This window comes from Ovis canadensis, chromosome 14 (assembly GCF_042477335.2).
Source record: "Ovis canadensis isolate MfBH-ARS-UI-01 breed Bighorn chromosome 14, ARS-UI_OviCan_v2, whole genome shotgun sequence".
Classification (NCBI taxonomy): domain Eukaryota; kingdom Metazoa; phylum Chordata; class Mammalia; order Artiodactyla; family Bovidae; genus Ovis; species Ovis canadensis.
In genome coordinates, this window is record NC_091258.1 from 77,825,328 (window position 1) to 77,851,343 (window position 26,016).

The 26,016-nt window shown below is 54.8% G+C and overlaps 1 protein-coding gene and 1 long non-coding RNA gene across 2 annotated transcripts; one reads left to right on the top strand and one right to left on the bottom strand.

The window, feature by feature from the left end:
- Window positions 1–4,406: 4,406 nt before the first annotated feature.
- Window positions 4,407–19,923, top strand: NLRP5 (NLR family pyrin domain containing 5). The gene is made up of 11 exons (XM_069549502.1): window positions 4,407–4,695; window positions 7,083–7,160; window positions 8,102–9,713; window positions 11,434–11,601; window positions 12,774–12,941; window positions 15,241–15,411; window positions 15,794–15,964; window positions 17,094–17,264; window positions 17,442–17,609; window positions 19,104–19,274; window positions 19,794–19,923. The coding sequence occupies exons 1-11, from the start codon at window positions 4,407–4,409 to the stop codon at window positions 19,921–19,923; spliced, it is 3,297 nt and encodes a 1,098-aa protein (XP_069405603.1).
- Window positions 19,924–20,268: 345 nt separating this feature from the next.
- LOC138418309 (uncharacterized) lies at window positions 20,269–25,799 on the bottom strand. The gene is made up of 2 exons (XR_011248506.1): window positions 25,524–25,799; window positions 20,269–20,438 (listed from the first exon to the last, which is right to left on the bottom strand). It is a non-coding gene; the product is annotated as an uncharacterized lncRNA (long non-coding RNA).
- Window positions 25,800–26,016: the final 217 nt, after the last annotated feature.

Consider the following 26,016-nt stretch of genomic DNA (forward strand, 5'->3'; position numbering starts at 1 on the left):
GCTTTAACTTGTTCTCCAAAGCCCAGAGTTTGACACGTCACGCACAGGTGAGAGGATTCACGGTGAATGAGGATGGCTGCCCCCAAAATGCTTTCCCTGGGGTCAGCAGGCTGGGAGGAGGACAGTGTAAATCCAGAGAACACCACCCCCCACTAACACACTCCCTAGGAGGACCTCAGAGGTCCCCACTTTGCTAAATTAAGCAAGGAGGGACAATGCCTTGAGGCGAGCCATCTTTGGGGCACATTGTACTACACGGACTCCTTAAAGATACCGTAGCGGGCTTCCCAGGCGGCTCAGTGGTAAAGAACCCGCCTGCCAATGCAGGAGACGCAGGCCCGATTCCTGGGTCGGGAAGATCCCCTGCAGAAGGGAATGGCAACCCACTGCACTGTTCTTGCCTGGAGAATCTCACGCATCCTGCAGTCCATGTGGTCGCAAAAGAGTCAGACCCAACCTAGCGACTAAACAATGCCATCCCAAGCAGCCCCATCCTGTCTGAAATGAAATGGGCGTGGCCTGAGGCTCAGGGATTGTAAAAGTTCCTCCAAGTGATTCCAACGTGCAGAGAAATTTGGGAATTCCTGGGGTTAGACAAATCACTACTGTGGTAAACGTTTTGCAATACATGTGCGTGAAATGAACACATTATACACCTTAAACCTATGCAGGGTTGATGATTCTCTTAATAAAGCCGGGGAAAAAAGAAGAAATGCTTTGGGAGAGAACCATTCACGTGGAGACTTAAGGCACGAAATAGCTGGTCTTACTGTTAACTGAGACGGGCATTTTCAAATTTTAATTTTTTATACAGTTTTCAAAGGTCCTACTTCATTTACAGTTATTAGAAAACCTCGGCTATCAATTCCCTGTGTTGTGCACAACATCCCTGTAGCTCAGCAGCTGATCTCTCGCCCACCCCTAAACCACCCCCCTGCACCTGCTGCTGGGGACTGGCACCTTACCCTCTACATGTGTCTGCTTCTCTTTTTTTATATTCCATAGTCTGTTGCCTTTTCAGATTCCAGATATCGGGGGTAAGATACAGTATTTGTCTTTCTCTGTCTGACTTATTTCACCTTAGCTTAGTTGCTCAGTCGTGTCTGACTCTTTGTGACTCAGTGGACTGGAGCCCGCCAGGCTCCTCTGTCCATGGGATTCTCCAGGCAAGAATACTGAAGGGGGTTGCCATGCCCTCCTCCGGGGGATCTTCCCGACCCAGGGATTAAACCCAGGTCGCCCACATTGCAGGCGGATTCTTTACTGTCTGAGCCACCAGGGAAGCCCAAGAATACCAGAGTGGGTAGCCTGTCCCTTCTCCAGAGGAACTTCCTGACCCAGGAATTGAACCGGGGTCTCCAGGATTGCAGGTGGATCCTTTACCAGCTGAGCTACCAGGGAAGCCCTCACCTCAGCACACTACCTCCGAGTCTCACCCTGTTGCTGCACATGGCAAACTTTGCTCTTTTTGATGCCTGAGTAATACTCTGTTGTATAAACGCACCACACCTTTATCCACTCCTCTGTCGGCGGACATGGAGGTGGTTTCCATACCTTGGCTATTGCGGATGCTGCCGCTAAGACCACAGAGGTGCAGGTATCTTTCCAAATGAGAGCTTCTGTGCTGATCCAGAATACACCCAAGAGTGGACCTCTTGAGAGCTTCTGTGCTGATCCAGAATACAACCAAGAGTGGACCTGTTGAGAGCTTCTGTGCTGATCCAGAATACACCCAAGAGTGGACCTGTTGAGTCATATGGTAGATTTATTTTATGTACTTGTTCTTTCTCTCTCTTGCTCAGTGTTTAAATTACGAAAGTATGATAACATATTTACAGGAGACTTGGAAAAAATAGACCAAAGTTACATATAGTTCCACTATGAATCACAATTATGTGTAAGTAGATACAGTAACATTTTTGGAGTTTCAATGTCGAAGGAGCTTCGGTTTTAGTTTTTGAGAAACTCCCATAATGCTTTCCACAGCGACTGCACCAATTTGCATTCAAATTGCATCAAGCTACATTCGTACACAGCAGTGTGTGAGGGTTTCCTTTTGTCCATGTCCTAGCCAACATTTCTTGTGTTCTTTTTAATGATGGCCATTCTGACAGGTGTCAGGTGAGATCTCACTGGTTTTGACTTGCATTTCCTTTATTAGTGGTGTTGAAGACAGGTGCACTTTAGAACACTGCAGAAGATTCGTTTGATAACAAACAGGTGTATATACCATGGGGCTTCCCAAGTGGTGCCAGTGGTAAAGAACCCGCCTGCCAGTGCAGGAAACACAGGAGACGTGGGTTTGATCCTTGGGTTGGGAGGATCCCCTGGGGGAGGGCACGGCAACCCACTCCAGTATTCTTGCCTGGACAATCCCATGGACAGAGGAGCCTGGCGGGCTACAGTCCACGGGGTCGCAAAGAGTGAGACACGGCTGAGCAACAGAGCAAGTAAATACTATGAATTCACGGAAATCCAGGTAAGAGGGTGGTATGGAGAAAGTCAACTGAGCAAGCAACAGCAGCACCCTTAAAGAGTGGTCAGTAAGTGCCAACACACACACAGACACACACACACCCCCGTTGCTCTGGGCCAGTCAGGTACACACACACACAATGTTGCTCCGGGCCACCCAGGTGAGGGCTGTACTGACCCACGGGTCTTCAGCACAGGTGAACTAAGGCCAACAGACCATCCTCACCTGACAGGTGGGAGGGCGCGGGGCAAGCATGTGCAGAGAGCTGCTGCTCCCCGTCTACCCTGGGTGTGCCCACGTGGAGCGCAGCAGCCAATAGACGGCAAGAACGTCACCGCGCGGATCCCCCAAAGGCCCGTCACCACATGCTTGCCAGTCGGGATCCCGTCCTAGAGGTGAGGAGTCAGGGTGGTGGGCGTTTCCTCCTGCCTTCTCCCTGGAATCTCTCTCTCCCTGTTTTTCTCCCTTCCTGGTTGGAACCTGCTCGCTGAGCCCTGCGCTCTGCTCTCAGTCTCTCCAGTTAGATTTGTCAGAGCCCAGGGACCAGAGAAACCCTCAGAGAGAAGGAGGTGTGTCCCACTGCTCTGCTTTGATGAAAAAGTCCACCCACAAAACGTATCTGTTTGGCAAATTTCGGTATATCTCCCGGCTCTTCCCAACCTCTAGGTCTGAAGTTGTTGTTTAGCCGCTGAGTTGTATCTGACTCTTTCTGAACCCCATGGACTGTAGCCCACCAGGCTCCTCTGTCCATGCGATTCTCCAGACAAGACTACTGGAGTGGGTTGCGTTTCCTCTTCCAGGGGACCTTCCTGATCCAGGGATTGAACCTGGGTCTCCCGCACTGGCAGGCGGATTCTTTACCACCGTGCCACCTGGCAAGCCCCTTGATCTAAAGTAGAAGATGACCTTGGGGTGCTCTGACTTGAAGGTCAGGACCAGCTGATGTGTATCTGTGTCTTAAAGGAGTCTGGGGGTGTCACTCACTGTGGCTTACGGTCATCAAACCACTCTACTACACCCTACAGTCCTGAGGGTGCTCTTCGTCACGGGAGGAAACCGAGTTTCTGAGTGAAACGCCTTTGCCTGGGGCAACAAGACTCGATATTCAAACAGGGTCTGATTTCAGGCCCTGTAATCCTAACAGCTTCTGTGGGATCACTCAAGACCCCTTTGCAGCAAATGAACTTATCTATGAAACAAAACGAACGCACAGACGTAGAGAACAGGTTTCTGCAGTTGCTGCCCCAGGGCTCTGAGTGGGGGCTAGTCTCTGGCTGCAGAGCAGGGGCTCGGGGCACTCAAGCGTCAGGAGCTGAGGCTCCCAGGCCTTGGAGCTCTGCTGCATGGTCTCAGCTGCCCTCGGCATAGGGGACCCTCCTGCGATTGAACTCGTGTCCCCGGCATTGGCAGGCAGACTCTTAGCCACTGTATTCCCAGGGAAGTCCTCGGAATACCTTTATACCAAAAGTCTTCACTGTGTTTGTGTAACTGGAGGGTACGTTAACAAGCGCAACAGGGAACAACTCATCTGAAAACCCTGTGGCTGATTTTCACTAAGTGACAGGAACCCATTGGCCAATTCTGCTGAGCCTAGCCTGTTAGCCAGGATCACTCACTGGCAAGTGTTTTCAATCTTCCTCTACGACCTTCCCCAGGGCTCAGCAGGTAAAGACTCTGCCTGCAACGCAGGAGACCCGGGTTCGATCTCTGGGTCGGAAAGATGCCCTGGAGGAGGGCATGGCAACCCACTCCAGTATTCTCGCCTGGAGAATCCCACGCACAGAGGAGCCTGGTGGGCTACAGTCCTTGGGGTTGCAAAGAGTCAGACACCCCTGAGCAACTAACTCTTCACCCTTCTAACAGGTCCCATTGGCTTCATTTACCGAAGACTACGTTTCCATTCCGCCTGAGCGCTCAGCCTTGCGTCAGGATGAGAGAAGCCAAAACAGCACCCTTCTCCAGTTACGGACTGCAGTGGTGCTTCGAGCAGCTGGGCAAAGAGGAGCTTCAGACCTTTAAGGCCCTCCTGAAGGAGCACGCATCAGAACCGGCAGCGTGCTCCTTCCCGCTGGTCCAGGTGGACAGGGCCGATGCGGCGTCCCTCGCCTCCCTCCTGCATGAGCACTGCAGAGCGTCTCTCGCCTGGAAGACATCCATCGGCATCTTTGAAAAGATGGGCCTGTCGGTGCTGTCTGAGATGGCGAGGGACGAGATGAAAAGTGAGTGAGATGGGGCAGACCTCGGGGGTAGGGGAAACGGGGGGTGACCTCAAGTTCCCAGGAGATGGGGAAGGTACCGTTGGTCTCTCGGGGGTGGGGGCGGCCCATCTCTACAGCGGGACTCTGAACTAGGAGCACTCACTCACTCACTGCTCAGCCTGCCTCGCTGGAAACCCAAGTCATCTGCAGCCTGTGAAACCATGAAGGAGCAGACAGGTCTGCCTGGTGGGTTGAAGGTAGCAGACGGGTCAAAAGTGCCAAGCCAGAGCTCTGGTGCCCCCACACGTGTGACTTCTGGCAAATTCTCTCCTCCTCTGCATCTGGGGAAGAGTCTTTGTGCTGCCTCTATGTGCTGTTGCCAAGGTTCAGTAAGAAAGTGAATCTTCACCGTTTGTCCTTATTAATTTTCTGTCTGGAAGATCTGTCCTTCGGTGTGAGTGGGGTACTGAAGTCCCCGACGACTATCTTGTTGCTGTCAATTTCCCCTTTAACAGTTGCCAGCATTTGCCTCATGCACTGAGGTGCTGCTGGGTTGGGTGCATGTGTCTTTATAATTGTTCCATCATCTTCTTGGATAGATCCCTCAGTCATTATGTAGCGGCCTTCCTTGTCTCGTGAATGTACTCGGTCGTGTCTGACTCTGCAACCCCATGGACGGTAGCCTGCCAGGCTCCTCTGTCCATCTTCCTGGAATTTTCCAGACAAGAATACCGGAGTGGGTTGCCGTTTCCTCCTCCAGGGGCTCTTCCTGACCCAGGGATCAAATCCAAGTCTCTCCTGTCTCCTGCACTGGCAGGTGGATTCTTTACCACTAGCGCCACCTGGGAAGTGCCTTACTTGAAAGTCTGTTTTATCTAATATGAGTATTACCGCTCCTGCTTCTTTCGACTTCCGCTTGCATGGAATAGCTTTCTCCAGCCCTTCACTTTCTGTCTCAGTGTGTGTCCCTAGGTCTGAAGCATCTGGGTTTCTTTGTTTTTAAGAACAGTAACAGCTGTAGAATGGCTATCTCCCTTATTTCTTGCCTTAGATTTAGAGACTAAGGTTCAAGGAACTTCTCTAAGGATTGCCCTCCCTCAGAATGTTGGTACCCATATTCTAGGAATGTACTTACATCAAGTTCTGTGGTTATCTTCAGGTATTGAGGAGAAAGGTAGTAGAAAAAAAATAATAGCTCTCCTTTATCTGGAGAAGGAAATGGCAACCCACTCCAGTATTCTTGCCTGGAGAATCCCATGGACGGAGGAGCGGGGTGGGCTACAGTCCACAGGGTCGCAAAGAGTCGGATGCAACTGAGCGACTTGACTTGACTTCACTTCACTTCTCCTTTATCAGGAGGAATTCTCTCTTTCAACTGTGGACAAAAAGTCCCAAGTGTGAGCAGCCAGATTGACTAAAGACTTACAGGTAGTCCACGCCTCGATGTTGCTCAGCTGTTGTGTCTGTAAAGGGCTTGAACAGAAGCTCTTCCTTCTGAGAATCAAAAAAAAATCCCTGGATGGAAAACATATTAGTATTATTCATAGGAAATTGTTGTTTTTCAGTTGCTCAGTCATGTCTGACTTTGTGACCCCATGGACTGCAGCACACCAGGCTTCCTTGTCCATCACCAACTGCTGGAGCTTACCCAAACTCACGTCCATTGAGCCAGTGATGCCATCCAACCATCTCATCCTCTGTCATCCCCTTCTCCTCCTGCCTTCAATCTTTCTCAGCATCAGGGTCTTTTCCAGTGAGTCAGCTCTTTGCATCAGGTGGCCAAAAGTATTGGAGCTTCAGCATCAGTCATTCTAATGACTATTCAGGGTTGATTTCCTCTAGGATTGACTGGTTGGATCTCCTTGCAGTCCAAGGGCCTCTCGAGTGTCTTCTCCAACACCACAGTTCAAAAGCATCAATTCTTCAGTGCTCAGCTTTCTTTACAGTCCAGATCTCACATCCATACATGACTACTGGAAAAACCATAGCTCTGACTCTAAGGACCTTTGCTAGCACAGTGAAATCTCTGCTTTTTGATACACTGTCTGGGTTTGTCATAGCTTTCCTTCCAAGGAGCAAGAGTCTTTTAATTTCATGGCTGCAGTCACTGTCTGCAGTGATCTTGGAGCCCAGGATAATAAAATCTGTCACTGTAGGAAATGAGGGTTATAAAATCAGAATAAGAGTGGGTGTTTACTGATCAGTACCCCCAGCCGAGCCACCGTGTTGAGACTGGCACGGGCCCTGCGTCTCCATTTTCCTCGCTGCAGACGAACTGGGGAATAAACTGAGATGCTGAGACGAGCATGGGTTCCCTTCAGTATTTTGGGCTGGGGATGTTTTCATCCCTGATGAGGGTGGCTGCCATGATGTTATTGAGACAGCGGCGCGCCTGTTCTTAATTGCAGAGTATCTACTGGCTGAAACATCAGAAGATTCCGCACCAGCAAAGACTGACCAAGGTCCAAGCATGAAAGAAGTGCCGGGTTAGTTGGGGATCATGGGGAGGGAAGAAGTGGTGGGAAAGTGGATGAATTACGCTGCTCTTAACATTTATAAACAAGGAGGTGATCGTGGGAAAACTTTGTTTTGATATGGACCGTTTTTAAAGTCTGTATTGAATTTGTTCCAATATTGTTTCATATATATATATATATATATATATATATATATATATATATATATATATATTTTAGCCCCGAGGTATGTGAGATTTTAGGTCCTTGACCAGGGGTCGAACCCACAACCCCTGAGTTAGAAGGTGAAGTCTTAACCACTGGGCCACCTGGGAAGTCCTGGTAGTGATAGCTAAGAACTTCGTGGGGCTTTCCAGGTGACTCAGTAGTACAGAATCTACCTGGCAATGCAGGAGACCCAGGTTTGATCCCGGGATCAGGAAGATCCCCTGGAGGAGGAAATGGCAACCAGGACTGCAGCCTGCAGGCCCCTCAGTCCGTGGGGATTCTCTAGGCAAGAATGCTGGAGCACGGTGTCATTCCCTCCTCCAGGGGATCTTCCCGACCCAGTGACTGAACCCTCATCTCCTGCGTCTTCTGCATTGCAGGCAGATTCTTTACCACAAAGGTACATTAGCAAGCAGCAAAGTCTCTGGCACAGCCTATGGTGGGAGACAGACACGTAAAGCGTCACACGTCAGCTGTGAGTGCAGGAAAGAGCGGCCCAGTTAAAGGGACACAGATCTATTTCCCAGGACATCCGTCCGCTCTGAAGAGGTGATCTTAGGGCCAGAGATCCTTATACGCACATTGCTAGGAAGAAACGAAAGCGCCCCAGAGGCAGGCTGGCTGGCTGTCTTCGCAGCGACTGGCTCTGTGGTCTTCGTTTTGCGTCTCTGCTTGTTTCTTGCTGAAACCGTGACTCTCTTCACGCCCAGTCCCATTATTCCCCTCTCTTCCGTCCCACGCAGGCCCCAGAGAGGACCCACAGCACTCGCGGGACTACAGGATCCACGTGATGACAACATTCTCCACCAGGCTGGACACACCCCAGCACTTTGAAGACTTTGCCTCCGAGTGTCCGGACGCGCACGTGCTATCGGGGGCATTTAACCCAGACCCCTCGGGGGGCTTCCGGCCTCTCACGGTGGTTCTGCACGGACCCCCGGGGGTCGGGAAGTCCATGCTGGCCCGGAGGCTCCTGCTGTTCTGGGCACAAGGCGACCTCTACCAGGGCTTGTTCTCCTACGTCTTCCTTCTCCGTGCCAGAGACCTCCAGGGGTCCAGGGAGACCAGCTTCGCGGAGCTCATCTCCAGGGAGTGGCCGGACACCCCGGTCCCGGTGGAGAAGGTCCTGTCCCAGTCCAAAAGGCTCTTGATCATGGTGGATGGACTCGAGGAGCTGGAGCTCACCCTCGGAGACCAGGATTCCAGCCTCTCAGCCAACTGGGTGGAGAGGCAGCCCGCGGCCGTCCTGGCACACAGCCTGCTGAAGAAAGTCCTGCTCCCCGAGTGCGCCCTCCTCCTCACCGTCCAGGACACGGGCGTGCAGAGGCTCCAAGCCCTGCTCCGGTCTCCCCGTTACCTCTGGGTAGGGGGCCTCTCGGTGGAAAACAGGGTGCAGTTGCTGCTCGGCGGCGGGAAGCACGGTCTTCAGGAGACGCGCGCCTGGCACGCGGGCACAGACCACCAGGAGGTGCTTGACAAGTGTCAGGTGCCCGTGGTATGCGCCCTTGTCCGTGAGGCCCTCGAGCTGCACGGGGAGCCCGAGAAAGGCCTTCCTGTCCCCGGCCACACCCTCACGGGCTTGTACGCCGCCTTCGTGTTCCAGCGCCTGGCTCCCAAAGATGCAGGCCGGCGCGCGCTGAGCAGGGAGGAACTCAGTGCCCTGAAGGGCTTGTGCCGGCTGGCCGTGGACGGCGTGTGGAACGCGAAGTTCGTGTTTGACGGCGACGACCTGGGCGTCCACGGGCTGAAGGGGCCCGAGCTCTCCGCCCTGCAGCAGGCGAGCATCCTTCTCCCTGACAGCTGCTGCGGAAGGGGCCACGCGTTCTCCCACCTCAGCCTCCAGGAGTTCTTTGCTGCCTTGTTCTACGTCCTGCGAGGCGTCGAGGGAGACGGGGAGGGCTACCCACTGTTTCCCCAGAGCACAAAGAGCCTGATGGAGCTCAGGCACGTTGACCTCAACGTCCACCTGGTCCAGATGAAGAGGTTCCTGTTTGGCCTTGTGAGCAAGGAGGCGACGCGGGCCCTGGAAACCCTCCTAGGCTGTCCCGTCGCCCCCGTGGCTAAGCAGTGCCTTCTGCACTGGATCTGCCTGCTGGGTCAGCACCCTGCCGCCCCCGCCACCTCCCCAGACTTGCTCGAGGCCTTCTACTGCCTTTTCGAGACACAGGACGACGAGTTTGTTCGTTTGGCCTTGAACGGCTTCCAAGAAGTGTGGCTGCAGCTGAACCGGCCGATGGACTTAACGGTGTCTTCCTCCTGTCTCCGTCGTTGCCAGCATTTACGGAAAGTTCGACTGGATGTCAGAGAGACACCAAAGGATGAGTCTGCTGAGGCATGGCCCGGGGCTCCCCAAGGGTGAGTGCCCCACCTCTGCCATTCCCATTCTTGTGTTTCTTTCCAACACAAGAGAGGTATAACTGAGCAAAATTGCACGCATGTAAGGTGTATGATTTGGTGTTTTGATGTACCTGAAATAATCACCATCAAGCTAGTCAGCACACCCATGCCTCATATAGTTACCATTTTCTTTGTGTGTGAAAACACCTAAAGACTATCCCCCTGGGTCTGCATCGTGTTAACACGTTAGAGCTCCAGAATGCACTCATCCTGATAACTGCAACTTTGTACCGTTTGGCCCACATCTCCCAGTTCCCCACGCCAAGGCCCAGGCAAGCACCGCTCCACGCTCGGCTTCCGTGAACTTGGCTGCTTTAGAATCTAAGTGAGACCGGGCCCGTCGCTCCGTGACTGGCTCATCTCGCTTGGCACACTGTCCTCTGGCTCACCGCTGCTGTGGCCGATGGCAGTGCCTCCCTCTTTTTCAGGCCTGAATCATGTTCCACTGTGTGTGTGTACACCACATTTTCTCTTTTTAAGTGTTTATGTTTAGTGGGAGGATAATTGCTTCATAGTGTTGTGTTTCTGCCACACATCCACACAAATCAGCCACAGGTATACACGTGTCCCCCCGCCCTTGAACCTCCCCCCCCACCCCATCCCACCACTCTAGGTCATCACAGAGCACCAAGCCGAGCTCCCGGTGTCATGTGGCAAATTCCCATCCGCCATCTGTTTTACACGATAATGTACATGTTCCAAGGCTACTCTCAGCTGATCCCAGCCTCTCCGTCCCCCGCTGTGTCCACAGGTCGGCTCTCTAGGTCTGTGTCTCCACCCCTGCCCTCCAAGTAAATGCATAAGTACCACCTTTCTGGATTCCATATAATGCGTCAATAGGCAGTATTTATTTTCATCTTTCTGACTTCACTCTGTATATAACAGGCTCTAGGTTCATCTACGTCATTAGAACTGACTCAGCCTCATTCCTTCTCATGGCTGAGTCACAGCCCACTGAGTGAGTATGTGCCACAGCTGCTTTATCCACGCCGCTACCGGTGGACATCTAGGCTGCTCCCACGTCCTGCCTGTTGTAAACAGCGCCACAGCGGACGCTGGGGCACACACGCCAGTTTCTTTACCCACTGATGGACACTTAGGTTGTTTCTGCATCTTGACTGTGGTGAATAATGTACAAATGCTTCTCTGGGACCCTGATTCCAATTCTCTTGGACACACCCACAAAAGTGGGGTTTCCGGATCATATGGGAGAGGATGAGATGGCTGGATGGCATCACCGATTCAGTGGACACAAACTTGGGCAAACTCTGGGAAACAGCACAGGACAGGGAAGGCTGGCGTGCTCCAGTCCATGGAGTCACAGTCGGACATGACTTGGCGACTGGACAACAACAAATGGTAGTTCTATTTTTAATTTTGGGGGAGGGACGTTCCATACCGTTTTCCATAGTGGCTACACTTTGACGTTCAAGAGGCAGCTAGAATTCAAGCACAGATCTTACTTAGAGCTGGCGGTATGCCCTGTGGGTACAGAAGTGTTCTGGAGGCAGTTTGGTTATGACACTACTCCTCCAGACCATGAGATCAGATCCACTCAGAGCCTCTGAGATCCTCCCCATCCTAACAGCCTGACTGCTCTCCTCAGGCATGGATCGCGCAGTTGCTCATGTCGAATCCATCCTGTGTGAACAAATGTTTGTTTCCTTCTCCGCAATAGGCTGAAGATCAAGACCCTTGATGAGCACTGGGAAGACCTCTGCTCCGTGCTCGGCACGCACCCAAACCTACGAGAGCTCGACCTGAGTGGCAGCGTCTTGAGCAAGGAGGCCATGAAGACCCTCTGTGTCAAGCTGCGGCAGCCAGCCTGTAAAATACAGAATCTGATGTGAGGCTTCCCAGACCCCGTACCTCCCTCTGTGTGTGGCTGTGTCACAGTTCTCCTCTCCTACCTACTGATCTTTAGAACGTATTTGCAGGGAATAAGGGCTGTGGAAGGTGCAGGAACCAAGTTCCCAAAAGTACAGGTGGGGAATGACTAAGGATCTTGTGAAGGGATTACTAAGGTGGGTTCATTTACTCAGGGTTTTGAAGGATGAATAGGAGTTGGTTAGCAGGGGAGGTAGTGAGGAAGGTTCATTTCAGTACTGTATTCATTGATACCATAACCTTACATTGCCTGTCTGACGAATCATGTGTCAGTACCTCCATCAATGCTGTGATAGAAAACACTTTAGATGTTATACGTATAACCTACGTATGTGTCTATACATACGTGTAACACTGGACATCAAAAATGAAAATACAATGTAAAAAAATCATAAATGTATTTATACATATAATGATGTACACATTGATAATGAAGAAGCATCAATAACGTTGCTTTATGGATTCCTGGGTAGGAAAGATCCCCTGGAGAAGGAAATGGCAACCCACTCCAGTATTCTTGCCTGGAGAATCCCATGGACAGAGGAGCCCGGGGGGCTACAGTACATAGAGTCGAAAAAAGTCAGACACGACTTTGCAACTAAGCTGCAAGAACAACCCGGTAGCCCTGCCTGGACACGGATGAATGAGTCATTACACACTTCCCATGGCGTCCATATTACGGTCACAATCATAACACAATATTGGAAACATTGCTGTATTCTAAAAAAACACGTACCTTTAATGGTTGGCTGACAGGCTGTTTCTCTGGTTATAAGAGAGAAAAGCATTCTGTACAGCAATGTAATTCTTTGCAAGCAAAGTTCTAAAATAGTAAGAAAACACATCGTTGGTTTTACACTGAATGCCACTCACCTTCTTCCTGTGTAGGGACAGGCGGCCCACGTCAACACCAGTTTTGCATACGATGGTGTTCATGCGTGTTTTTCTATTTCTTGAGAAAAACCCCACATACACAAGAACTCATATAGTTTAAACCCGTGTTGTGTGAGGAGCAACTGTAAGCGCAAATAATGAAAGATCAGAGTCAAAACGGGAACAGAGAAGGAAAGACGAGGACGCGACGGAACCTGTCCCTTCGTCCTAACTCGAGCCCCCTTTTCTCGTCTGCAGATTTACCGGCGCCCGGGTCACCCCTGGTCTCCGCCACCTCTGGATGACTCTGCTTGTCAACCGGAACGTCACGCGCCTGGACCTGGCGGGCTCCCGCCTGGGCGAGGAGGACGTGCTGGCGGCGGGCGCGGCCCTCAGGCACCCGCACTGCGCGCTGCAGACTCTCAGGCGAGTCCCGCGCTGCCCGCTTTCTGCCGCTCGGGTTTCCGGGCGTTACTGCTTTGCTTTCCACTTGGAAATAAGCTTTCGCAGAAAGCTGCTGAGGTCTTACCAAGCTCTGGGAGTCTGGCGCCGGGACGAGTGCTCCACCGCGTGTGTATGATGAGCGCCGCCAAACCCGACCCGAGGAAGCGCGCGGTCGCCTGCGCTTCGCGTATCGCGTGCGCTTCACGAAGGGCGCAGTCACGTGCGCTTCACGGGTCACGTGCGCTTCAGGGTGAAACGCAACTTCCGGGGGGGGGGGGTCCCTGGGGGCGCCGCAGCCGAGACTGCGCTCGCGATGCGGGGCGCCCGGGTTCCGTCCTGGCCGGGGAACCAGACCCCGCGAGCCGCCCCCCAAAACCCAGCGCGCGCACGGCCCGCGGGACTCTGCTCAGGGCTCCGGGGTAGCCTGGACAGGCGCGGGGTTTGGGGCAGAGTCGGACTGACTGAGCCACGCACGAGCGCACACACCCACACCCCACACACACACACACCCACACACACACACACCCACACACACCCACACACACCCACACACCCCTACACACACACACCCCTACACACACACACCCCTACACACACACACCCACACACATACCCACACACACCTATACCCGCACTCACACACACACCTATACCCACACTCACACACACACCTGCACCCACACACCTGCACACACCACACGTGCACCCACACACACACACCCCTACACACACACCCCTACACACACACACACCCCTACACACACACCCCCTACACACACACACCCCTACACACACACCCCTACACACACACCCCTACACACACACCCCTACACACACACACACACACACACACCCCTACACACACACCCCTACACACACACACCCCTACACACACACACCCTACACACACACCCTACACACCCACCCCCCCTACACACACACCCCTACACACACACACCCACACACATACCCACACACACCTATACCCACACTCACACACACACCTGCACCCACACACCTGCACACACCACACGTGCACCCACACACACACCCCCCTACACACACCCCCCTACACACACACCCCTACACACACACACACCCCTACACACATACACCCCTACACACATACACCCCTACACACACACCCCTACACACACACACCCCTACACACACACCCTACACACCCCCCCTACACACACACCCCCCCTACACACACACCCCCCCTACACACACACCCCCCCTACACACACACCCCCCCTACACACACACCCCCCCTACACACACACCCACCCCTACACACACACACACCCCTACACACACACACACCCCACACACACCCCTACACACACACACCCCACACACACCCCACCCCCCCACACACACACACCCACACACACACACACCTCACCCCCCCACACCCACACACACACACCCACACACCCACACACACCTCACCCCCCCACACACACACCCACACACCCACACCCACACACCCCTCACCCCCACACACACACACACCTCACCCCCCCACACACACACCCCTCACCCACACACACCTACACACACACCCCCCATTCGGTGATACGGCGTGTGCAGTTGTGCCGTCATTCACCATTCCAGGGACATCTCAGTTGCTGCCAGTTTGTCATTTCCTGGGGGTGTGTTTTGCCAGTTAGATTCACTGGGACTAAAAAACAGGACTACTTGGTGCTTTGGCTGTATTTTGAGAGAGAGAAACATGAGGTCTGTTCAGCTTTATTGACTAACATACCTCAATCCTGTATTATGAACATCAAAATTGCTGAAAGACTACATTTTAATGATTCCTACCAAAAGAAAAAAGATGCTGTGTGGTGGGATCCAGATGTTAGCTAATGCAGCCTTGGCAGTTATACCGCAGTATATCCGTGCACCAAGTCAGCACGCTGACACCCCAACTTACACAGTTATAGGTCAGACAGACATACAACACGTCAGCTGGTGATCATTGCGATGAATAAAGTAATAGGGGATGAGAAGACGGGCAGAGGAGGGCGGGCAGGCATGCTTGGGAAGGTGGTGAGACCGACTTGCTCAGGCGAAGTGGCATCCCAGAGGGTGAACGGAAAACTGAACCACAAAAAGGTCTGAGGCTGCGGACAGGCATGGCAAATGCTGGGACCCTCAAGCCAGAGCAGAGAACGCCCAGGAGCCAGCCGAAGGGACAGGGCGGCTGAGGGGGGCAAGCTGGGCTGCTTCTGGAGAGAGGTGAGGACGTGCTCCACGTTGCCTGTCTCTGCAGGTTGGATCGCTGTGGATTAACCCCAGCCTCTTGTCGGGTGATCTCCCAAGTGCTTGCTACGTCTGTCAGCCTGAAATCCCTCAGCCTCATGGGAAATAAGGTTGCAGACCAGGGCGTGAAGTCTCTCTGTGACGCCTTGAAGGTTGCACCCTGCGCCCTGCAGAAGCTAATGTGAGCGGTACTTCTGTTCACCAGCCCTGTCTTCCCTTGTCACGGGGGTGGGGGGAAGGGAGGGGAACTGGCTGATGCATAAGCTGAGGGTTAGCATGGGGAGGGAGGGCCTCCTTCGGGAAGCCCTCTGTGGAAGTTTGTTTATTTCTGTTTAGTCGCGAAGTCCTGTCTGACTCTTTTGCGACCCCATAGATAGTAGCTCGCCAGGCTCCTCTGTCCATGGGATTCTCCAGGGAAGGATACTGGAGGGGGTTGCCGTGCCCTCCTCCAGGAGATCCTCCCGACCCAGGGATGGAACACGCGTCTCCAGCGTCTCCTGCGCTGGCAGGCGGGTTCTTCACCGGCTGAGCCGTCATCTCCTTTCTGGCCTCTCTCCTTGCAGCCTGGGGAGCTGCGGGCTTGCAGCCACCACCTGCCAAGACCTGGCATCCGCTCTCATAGAGAACCAGGGCTTGACACACCTGTCCCTGTCGGGCGACGAACTAGGGAGCGAAGGGATGAGCCTGCTGTGTCGGGCCGTGAAGCTCCCCAGCTGCGGTCTGCAGAAGCTGGCGTGAGTCCACCCCTCGGCCTCCAGAGCATCTGTAGCTCTATTGCAGCGAGTGCAGAGCAGCGGGGAAATGGTCAGGACGCGGGGACCTCAGAAGCGCCGCATCCTGCCCCCTCCTGACAGCTCCTACCCTGGAAAATCCCACCGCTGCTTCTGTGTTTCCTTCGAGCCACAAGTCCTCATTCATCCACACACAGCCGCATCTCATTACTCCCGGCAGTCCTGTTCGGTAAAGTTGCCGAGAGGACAGGACAGGTGGGCGCAGGATGAGTGACTCTCCGCGGAGAGACTCCCACTGCTCCTGGGAGAATACAGGCTTAGGTTCCTGGGCGCCTCTGGTCACAGCGTTTTCTTAAAATTTCTTTTACTGAAGCATGGTTGATTTAGCATGTTGTGTTAATTTCTGCTGACTGCACAGGTGACTCAGCTTTTTCTAAACGCTTTTCCATCGTGGCTCGCCACAAGATGTTGAACGCGCTTCCTGTGCTAAGCACTAGGACCCTGACGTTTACCCATCCTGTATGCAAGAGCTCACGTCTGCTGACCCAGACTCCCCATCCTTTCCGCCCCCAGCAACACCCCTGGCCCTTGGCCACCACCAGGCTGTGAGTCAGCTTCTGTTTCAGAGAAAAGTTCATCTGTGCCCTATGTTCTCCAACCGATCAATACCTAACCTTGTTTTATGTGTTTCTGTTTACAGACACCTCATGTAATACATATTATTGAATCATTAACATTGAACTCAGGCTTCCCTGGGGGCTCAGTGGTAAAGAATCCGCCTGCCAAGGCAGGAGATTCCTCCCTGGGAGGGCAAGATCCCCTGGAGGAGGACAAAGCAACCCACTCCAGTATTCTTGCCTGCAGAATCCCATGGACAGAGGAGCCCGGCGGGCTACTGTCTATGCGGTCTCGAAAGAGTCGGACACGACTGAGCGACTCAAGAACAAACGTGGAGCTCACAGCCAGCAGCGCTGTACCTCGTGCCTGCAGGAAGCTTGTGGAACACAGCCGTTTTCTCTAAGGCGCCTTCCAGCCTCCGTAGCCTCAGCACTGTCCCTGGGGGCCATCTGAAAGGCTGAGGTCACTCTGAGGAGCACACCTGAGCTCCCCCTTCTCTGTGTGTGCCCCGCAGACTAAACGCATGCAGCCTGGACGTGGCTGGCTGTGGCTTCCTCGCCTTGGCACTCATGAGCAACAGGCATCTGACCCACCTGAGCCTCAGCATGAACCCCCTGGAAGATCCCGGGATGAACCTTCTGTGCGAGGTCATGATGGAGCCGTCCTGTCCCCTCCAGGACCTGGAGTAAGTTTCCCCACTTGTCGGAGATCAAGTCTACCATACGGAGGCCTGAGGTTCTAGCCGGTCAAAAGAGAGGACACCCTGAGTTAGTTCCAGGGTCCGTCTCTGCGTCCCCGTCTTGCTCTCTCTCCCCCCACCTCCAGCTCTCCCTCGCTCCCCATCCCCTCCCTCTTCCCGCAGTTTGGTGAACTGCCGCCTCACTGCCGCGTGCTGCGAGAGTCTGTCCAACGTGATCACCGGGAGTCGGCACCTGAGAAGCCTGGATCTGGCTGCCAACGCCCTGGGTGATGAGGGGATTGCGGCACTGTGCAAGGGGCTGAAGCAGAAGAACGCCCTGACGAGACTCGGGTACGGTCCTGGGATCACCTCCCAGAGGGCTGGGCTCAGGGGGAGGGGAACGCAGACACGACATCGCTCCCACAAAGAGCAGGTTCTGCTCACCATCCCATCGAGTGGAGCCCAGCCTCGGCAGAGGAGCAGACCGAGGCATCCAGGCCGACTGGGCACCTGTATGTGGATGAATGAAGTAGCAAATGCTGGACAACATGGTCCAGAGGTGCTGAGAGCTAAGTAGATAAGTGTCTGCTGGACACAGTGCCGAATGGTGAAGGTATACAGACCCTGGCGTTGCCGGTCTAGTGAGAAGGATGGATCAAAGAGCAAATGAGGACACGGGTGGAGCTCAGACTCTCGAGAGCACCAGAATCGCCCCAGAGGCTGCTTAGAACACTGTGCCAGTATGTACAGTGGCCTGCTCTGCAGCCCGGCAAAGGGAAGGGCTAAAGCCACGGGCAGCAACACGGATGGGCCCAGAGCTGGCCACACGGAGTGAAGTGAGTTGGGCGGAGAAGGACAAAGACCATATGGTATCTCCCAAGTGCGGGATCTTAAGAAATGATACAGATGAGCTTCCTTATGAAACAGAAACAGACTCTCAGACGCAGCAAGCAAACGGGAAAGCGGTGGTGGGAGAGGGATAAAGCAGGAGGTTGGAATTACACACAGAACACTGTGCGGGGAAATAATCAAGGGCCCACTGCAGAGCACAGGGTGCTCTACTCAACATTCCGTAATGACCTACGTGGGGAAGGGATCTGAAACACTGGTTTTACGCTCGGTATCACGGGGTCCCTCTGCTGCACACCCGAACCTAATGCAGCGTTACAGATCAACTCTGCGCTCAGGAAAGGCTCTTAGCGAAACAGGCCGCGCCCCTGGCAGCCACGAGCTTGCTCTCAGTGCCCGTGACTCTGCTCCTGCTTTCTTCATCCACTCATTTTTCAGACTCTCCATATTTAAGTAAAACCATACAGCGCTTGTCTTTCCCTGGCTTCCTTCACCACGCATAATACCCTCCAGGTCCAGCCGAGCTGTTGCAGATGGCGAGATTTTTGTTCTTTTTTGTGAATAGTATTCCACTGTACTTTTAAACTCGAAGTAGGGCAACTTCCTAGGGGTCCAGTGGCTCGGACTCTGCTATTCCAGTACGGGGGGCGTGGGCTTGATCTCTGGCTGGGGAACTAAGATCCCGCCTGCCACATGGCACAGCCAAATAGTGATGATAACAATAGGATATATCTCTTTAAAAATTTTAAAAATGTTGTACAGGCAAGAATCCCAGAGTGGGTTACCATTCCCTTCTCCAGGGGATCTTCGCAACCCAGGGATTGAACCTGCATTAGCAGGCAGGTTCTTTACCATCCGAGCACACCAGAAGAGCCCAAATAATGATAATAAAAGAAAAAGCTATCGAAAATAAATAAGACTGTAGTGGAAGTCAAATACAGGTTGGAGGGAGGCTCCCAGATGGCGGGGTCTTTCTTGGCTGTGCTGACCCTGCAGGTTGGAGGCGTGTGGACTGACCTCTGAAGGCTGCAAGGCCCTGTCCGCCGCCCTCATCTGCAGCCGGCACCTGGCCAGCCTGAACCTGATGTGCAACGACCTCGGCCCCGGAGGAATGGCGACGCTGTGTTCCGCCTTCATGCATCCCTCCTCTAATCTACAGACCATCGGGTGAGCCCCCAGAGATGGCTTCTGAAATGCAAACAGACAAAATGTTTGTGTCTTCCAAAAAACCATAAGGAGGGTTACTGCAGGGTCCAGCCAGACCACTTGCGGTCTTGGTGGTAATTTGGCGGCTAAGTCGTGTCTGACTCTATTGTGAGCCTCCTGGACTGCAGCCTGCCAGGCTCCGCTGTCTATGGGGATTCTCCAGGCAAGGACACTGGAGTGGGTTGTTGTTTCCTCCTCCAAGGGATCTTCCAGACCCAGGGATGGGACTCAGGTTTCCTGTGTTGCAGGGAGATTCTTTACCATCTGAGCCACCTTGGACAGCCCTGAAAGAGATGGAATTTGATTTTTTTAAAGGGTCGGGGGCTGAGTTTTATTCTAGGGGGAAGGAGCTGTCTGTCTGCAACAGTGTAAGAAGAGGTTTCAGACCCTTGGGCGGGGTGTCTGGGAGTGCTGAGGGAGAGAGAGGCATCAGAGGCAAGTTCCCAGGGTGAGGAGGCCCCTTTCTGGCCGCCTTCCCAGGCTGTGGAAAGAGCAATACCCAGCCCGAGTGAGAAGGCTGCTGGAGCAGGTGCAGAGACTGAAGCCCCACGTGGTCATCAGTGTCGCCTGGTACTCGGAGGAGGAGGACCAGCGCTGGTGGAGAATCTGAAGCCAGGAGAACCGCCTCCCCCCCCCCCGCCCACCCCCGCTCTGATGCGGGACCCTTCAGGAGACGGATGACGATTCCTGATCCTCACAAAGCCTCACTGGTGGTGGTTCCTGAGTATCCACTTCAGCTCGGTTGCCGGTGTCTGCCTCTGACGAAGGCGTGTGCCCTTCACGTCCTGGAACTTCAGTTATCTGTGAATCGTCTGTCCTACCTGAACACACGGGCAGGACTGAATAAACACTGAGCATTTGGAAGAAGCATCCAGTGCCTTCTTGATCGATCGGGGTGTGACTCCAGAGCAGATGAGGAAGGCCTTGGGTCTTTAAAAAAGTCACAACTCTGATGTTTCTTAAACAAAAACTGTTTAAGTGCATATCTGAATTTCAAAGGAAGATGTGACTGTCACTGAACATCAGAGGTATGAACACAATGTTGACTTTATCGCTTACTGTAGTAAAGAACTGGTCTGCCAGAGTCTCCTCCTCAAAGCAACCACGAGGTAGGGAATGTTTTTCCTGTTTTACAGAGAAGGAAACAAAGGCTGATGGATGTTGACATTGGCCCGGCGTCACAAAAAGTCATTTAGACATCCTGAGAAAGCTCTCATTTGAAAAAAAAAAAGCAAAACCCTGCACCCCAAAATTCATAGGAGCACTGTTTACAATAACCAAAGACACGGAGACACCTCAGTGCGCATGACAGATGAGTGGGCAAAGACGGCGCACGGGGAGTGCTGCTCGGCCGTAAAGGGCGGCGCTTGCCATCTGCAGCAGCGTGGGTGGCCTCAGGATGATCACAGTCCAGGAAGAGAAAGGCAAACGCCGTGTGGTTATCACTCCACATGAAATCTAAAATTCGACGCACAGTTATGTGCACGTTTACGTCCATATTTGCACCAGGGAAAGGCAGGGCAAGAGGTCAGGGACCCACTCCTGGAGGGGTCCGTCCCTACTGTTCAGTCGCTCGGTCATGTCCGACTCTTTGCCACCCCGTGGACTGTAGCTCGCCAGGCCCTTCTGTCCCTGGGAGTCTCCAGACAAGAATATGGAGGGGGTTGCCATTTCCTCTGCCAGGGGATTACCACTGAGCCACCAGGGAAGCTTTGGAGGGTGACCCTTGGCAAATCCAGGGGCATCGCCCTGACCAACCAAGTACGTCTGGCCATGGGCCGGCGCGGGGCGGGGGGGTGGCGGACCTGGGGTGGCATCCGTACTGCGTCCTAGATGACTGGGCTCTTGCTCTTCCCTTGTCATTTTCTCCAGGTGGATAAAGTCGGCTGTGTGTGTGTGGGGGGGTGTGTGTGTGTGTCTGTGTCTGTCTGTGGTGTGTGTGTGTGTCTGTGTCTGTCTGTGGTGTGTGTGTGTGGTGTGTGTGGGGGGGGGTGTGTGTGTGTCTGTGGGTGTGTGTCTGTGTGACCGTGTGTGTGTCTGTGTCTGTGTGTGTCTGTGTGTGTGTCTGTGGTGTGTGTGTGCGTGTGGCTGTGTGTGTGTGTGTCTGTGTGTGGGTGTGTGTGTGGGTGTGTGTCTGTGTGTGTGGGGGGTGTGTGTGTCTGTGTGTGTCTGTGTGGGTGGGTGTGTGTGTCTGTGTGTGTGGGTGTGTGTGTGTGTGTCTGTGTGTGTCTGTGTGTGGGTGTGTGTGTGTGTGTGGCTGTGTGTCTGTGGTGTGTGTCGGTGTGGGTGTGTCTGTGTGTGTGTCTGTGTGTGTCTGTCAGTGTGTGGCTGTGTGGGTGTGTGTGTCTGTGGTATGTGTCTGTGTGTGTGTGTGTCTGTGGTGGGTGTGTCTGTGTGTGTGTGGCTGTGTGTGTCTGTGTATGTGTGTCTGTGGTGTGTGTCTGTGTGTGTGTGTGTCTGTGGTGTGTGTGTGTCTGTGTCTGTGTGTGGGGGTGTGTGTGTGTGTGTCTGTGTGTGTGTGTCTGTGTGTGTGTGTGGCGCCGTGTGTGTGTCTGTGTGTGTGTGGCCGTGTGTGTGTGTGGCCGTGTGGCCGTGTGTGTGTGGCCGTGTGTGTGTCTCTGTGTGTGTGTCTGTGTGTGTGTCTGTGTGTGTATGTGTCTGTGTGTGTATGTGTCTGTGTCTGTGTGTGTCTGTGTGTGGCCGTGTGTGTGTGTGTGTCTGTGTGTGTGTCTGTGGTGTGTGTGTGTGGCCGTGTGTGTGTGTCTGTGTGTGTCTGTGTGTGTGTCTGTGGTGTGTGTGTGTGTCTGTGTGTGTGTCTGTGGTGTGTGTGTGTCTGTGTGTGTGTGTCTGTGGGTGTGTCTGTGGGTGTGTCTGTGGGTGTGTCTGTGTGTGTGTGGGTGTGTCTGTGTGTGTGTGGGTGTGTCTGTGGTGTGTGTGTCTGTGTCTGTGTGTGTCTGTGTGTGTGTCTGTGTGTGTCTGTGTGTGGCCGTGTGTGGCCGTGTGTGTGTGTGTGGCCGTGTGTGTGTGTGTGGCCGTGTGTGTGGGTGTGTCTGTGGTGTGTGTCTGTGGTGTGTGTGTGTGTGTCTGTGTGTGTGTGTGTGTCTGTGTGTGGGTGTGTGTGTGTGGGTGTGTCTGTGTGTGTCTGTGTGTGTGTGTCTGTGGTGTGTGTGTGTCTGTGTGTGTGTGTCTCTGTGTGTGTGTGTTTGTGTGTGTGTCTGTGTGTGGCCGTGTGTGTGTGTGTGGCCGTGTGTGTGTGTGTGGCCGTGTCTGTGTGTGTGGGTGTGTCTCTGTGTGTGTGTGGTGTGTGTGGGTGTGTCTGTGTGTGTGTGTGTCTGTGTGTGTCTGTGTGTCTGTGTCTGTGGTGTGTGTCTGTGTGTGTCTGTGTGTGGCCGTGTGTGTGTGTGTGGCCGTGTGTGTGTGTGTGGCCGTGTGTGGGTGTGTCTCTGTGTGTGTCTGTGGTGTGTGTGTGTGGCCGTGTGTGTGGGTGTGGGTGTGTCTGTGTGTGTCTGTGGTGTCTGTGGTGTGTGTGTGTCTGTGGGTGTGTCTGTGGTGTGTGTGATGTGTGTCTGTGTGTGTGTGGGTGTGTTTGTGTGTGTGTGTGGCCGTGTGTGTGTGTGTCTGTGTCTGTGGTGTGTCTGTGTGTGTCTGTGTGTCTGTGTGTGTGTGTGGCTGTGTGTGTGTGTGGCCGTGTGTGGCCGTGTGTGTGTGTGTGGCCGTATGTGTGTGTGTGTCTGTGGGTGTGTGTGTCTGTGTCTGTGTGTGGCCGTGTGTGTGTGTGGGTGTGTCTGTGTGTGTGTCTGTGGTGTGTGTGTGGCCGTGTGTGTGTGTCTGTGTGTGTGTGGCCGTGTGTGTCTGTGTCTGTGTGTCTGTGTGTGTGGCCGTGTGTGTGTCTGTGTCTGTGGTGTGTGTGTGTGTGTCTGTGTGTGTGTCTGTGGTGTGTGTGTGTCTGTGTGTCAGTGTGTGTGTGTGTGTCAGTGTGTGTGTGTCTGTGTCTGTCTGTGGTGTGTGTGTCTGTGTCTGTGTCTGTGTCTGTGTCTGTGGTGTGTGTGTGTGTGTCTGTGTGTGTGTGTCTGTGTGTGTGTGTCTGTGTGTGTGTCTGTGTGTGTCAGTGTGTGTCTGTGTGTGTGTCAGTGTGTGTGTGTGTCTGTGTCTGTCTGTGGTGTGTGTGTGTGTGTCTGTGGTGTGTGTGTGTGTGTGTGTGTCTGTGTCTGTGTCTGTCTGTGTCTGTGTGTGTGTGTGTGTGTGTGTGGCCATGTCAGCTGGTCCTCTAAGCCACAAGCCCCGAATGCCTGGCCCGGGGCCGCTGTGTAGAGCCTCCCCGTTCACTGGGCGACAAGTCGGTGGGTGGATGAGTCCAGGTTTAGTTAGTCCCGCGGCCCCAGGAGCAGGCGCCCAGCCCACCTCCCTGCGCTCCCCCTGGTGCCCACCAGGTGGCGGCAGAGCGTCGCCTTTCCCTTTACGCGCGCGGGAGCAGGAAGGATGGAGGGGTCCCTGGGGCCAGTGTCTCCCCAGCACCGCCGGCCTCCAAGCAGGATAACCCTTTGGGGGCGGGAGCCCCCCCTGTGCATGGCAGGACGTCAGCAGCATCCCTGGCCTTTCCCCCACTAGATGCCACGTGCACCCACGCAGCTGAGAACTGCCGCTTCACTTGAGACCGAAAACCCTCTCCTGGCCGCACGTCCACGCCCCACGGGACGAAAGTGCTCTCCACGCAGGCCCGCGTACTCCTGACATGTTAGGGGGTGGCCACTGCCTGCTCCCCGCGGAGGAGGAGGGCTGTTTCCTAGACCCAAAAGTGCGGCTGCATGAGTCACAGCCGCCAGAGCTTGGGAGCAGGAGGAGACTGGATAAATAAGTACGTTCCCCTGCTGGCTCACTGCATGCGCGCTCAGTCATGCCTGACTCTGTGTGACCCCGTGGACTGCAGCCCACCAGGCTCTTCTATCCATGGGATGCTCCAGGCAAGAATCCAGGAGTGGGGTGCCATGCACTGCTCCAGGGGATCTTGCTCACCCAGGGACTGAACCCGCATCTCCTACGTTGGCAGGTGGATTCTTGACCACCGAGCCACCTGGGAAGCCCCTCGAGCTCAGTGAATGCCACACTGTGACGAGAAGCGAGCTGAGGACTGGAGAAGGCAGGCGGCACGGCTGGCTCCCAAGTCCCGCACTAGGCTCCTCCTGGGACAGGAATCCGGGCACTTAGAGACACCCCAGGGGTCCCTTCAAACAGTTGTGACAGGCAAGTTTTTCTTTGTGCAGAGGCGGCAGCGGAGGGTCAGAGGGGTTAGTTCACTTACCCGGGGTCACACAGCCTCTCTCTGTGGCCCAGAATCTGGCCGGGAGACAGGTGTTGCCTCTGCCCATGGAGGTGGGGACAGAACGACTCAACCCAACGCTTACTCCTCCCCAGGGGACATGGCACACCCCCGCGCCCAGCAGGCAGCACTGCCCCCCCTCCTCCCCGCCTCCGGAAGCACCCGAGGTCCGCGGCATACGGAGAAGGGATCTGCGGGCACCGGGCAACGTCTCCTCAGCCTTATGTTTCCCCCGGCCTTGCTGGACAAACAGCGGCTTTCCCCCTCCCTCCTGTACAGGGGTCCGAGACCTCAGAAGAAACAGACCCGGGTCCACCGTTTCCAAGCGAGGCCACGGCCACTTGAGAACAAGGTGTTCTAATGAAGCCTCCTGGGCTACACGTCCCTGCCCACGGGTGGCCGGCCTTGACCTTGGCTTCCGAGCCCGAGGCCCCAGGGGGATGTGGCCTGGGGCATGCTCAGGGACAGCAGAGGCCAGAGGGGACTCAGCCCTGAGAGGACACACTCCCCACCCCTGCCTCCTCCTCCAGCTCCCCCGGCTGGTTGGTCAGCTCCGCGCTCCGCGGAGGTCAGAGGAACACAGAGGAACCGATTGGCCAGGCTGGAAACACCCCCAGGGAGGACCCTACCTCCCTGGGCCTACCTCCCTGGGGTCACCCACTGCAGCTTCCCAAGACCCCAGCCTCCCAAGGTCCCCAGGCCTCCAGCGGAGGGTCCCGGGATGGTGGGGTGGTATCAGGCACCGCCCCCACCCGGGCCGACCTGTGGGTCTGGCACGTGGCCCAGCAGCAGCAGAAAGCCACTGCCCACCCTTGTCTTCCCCCGGGCCCCGCTGGCTCCTGGGGGGCGGGGGCGGGGCGGGGCGGTGTGTAGGCAGGTACCTGCCCACCCACCAGAGTCCAGCTTCTTCCTAAAGGCAATAGTTCTGTCGCTGGGAAGTCGAGACAGGCACTCCTCTGCGGTGACCTGTGACGCCGTGGCTGTACCCCGCTCCCCCAGGGGATCTGAGGACGGGACACGGCTACAAGGTGCAGGACAGGTCTTCCAAGACGCTGAACGCAGGCGGGGCCGCCGGGGCTGGTGGAGACGGGAGCCTGCGGTCCTTGGCAGCGCGGGGGAAGAGCTGTCTGCCTCCGCGAGGCGAGGCACCGCCTGTGCAGCCCCGCCCCGCCCCCTCCCGGCCGCCGGAGTCCTTTTAAAACCAGCGGTGGGCGGGCCTCCCTCGGAACACCCGCCCCAGGTCCTCACGGGCCTGTCTGTCCTCCCGGACTGAGGACGCCGCTCATGCACTCTCCCGGGACAGCCTCCAGGGCGCACCCGGGCACGCGCGCGGCCTGGGCCGACGTCGGCCTCTCTCCTCCGGCCTGGCCGGTGCCCCCTACCCAC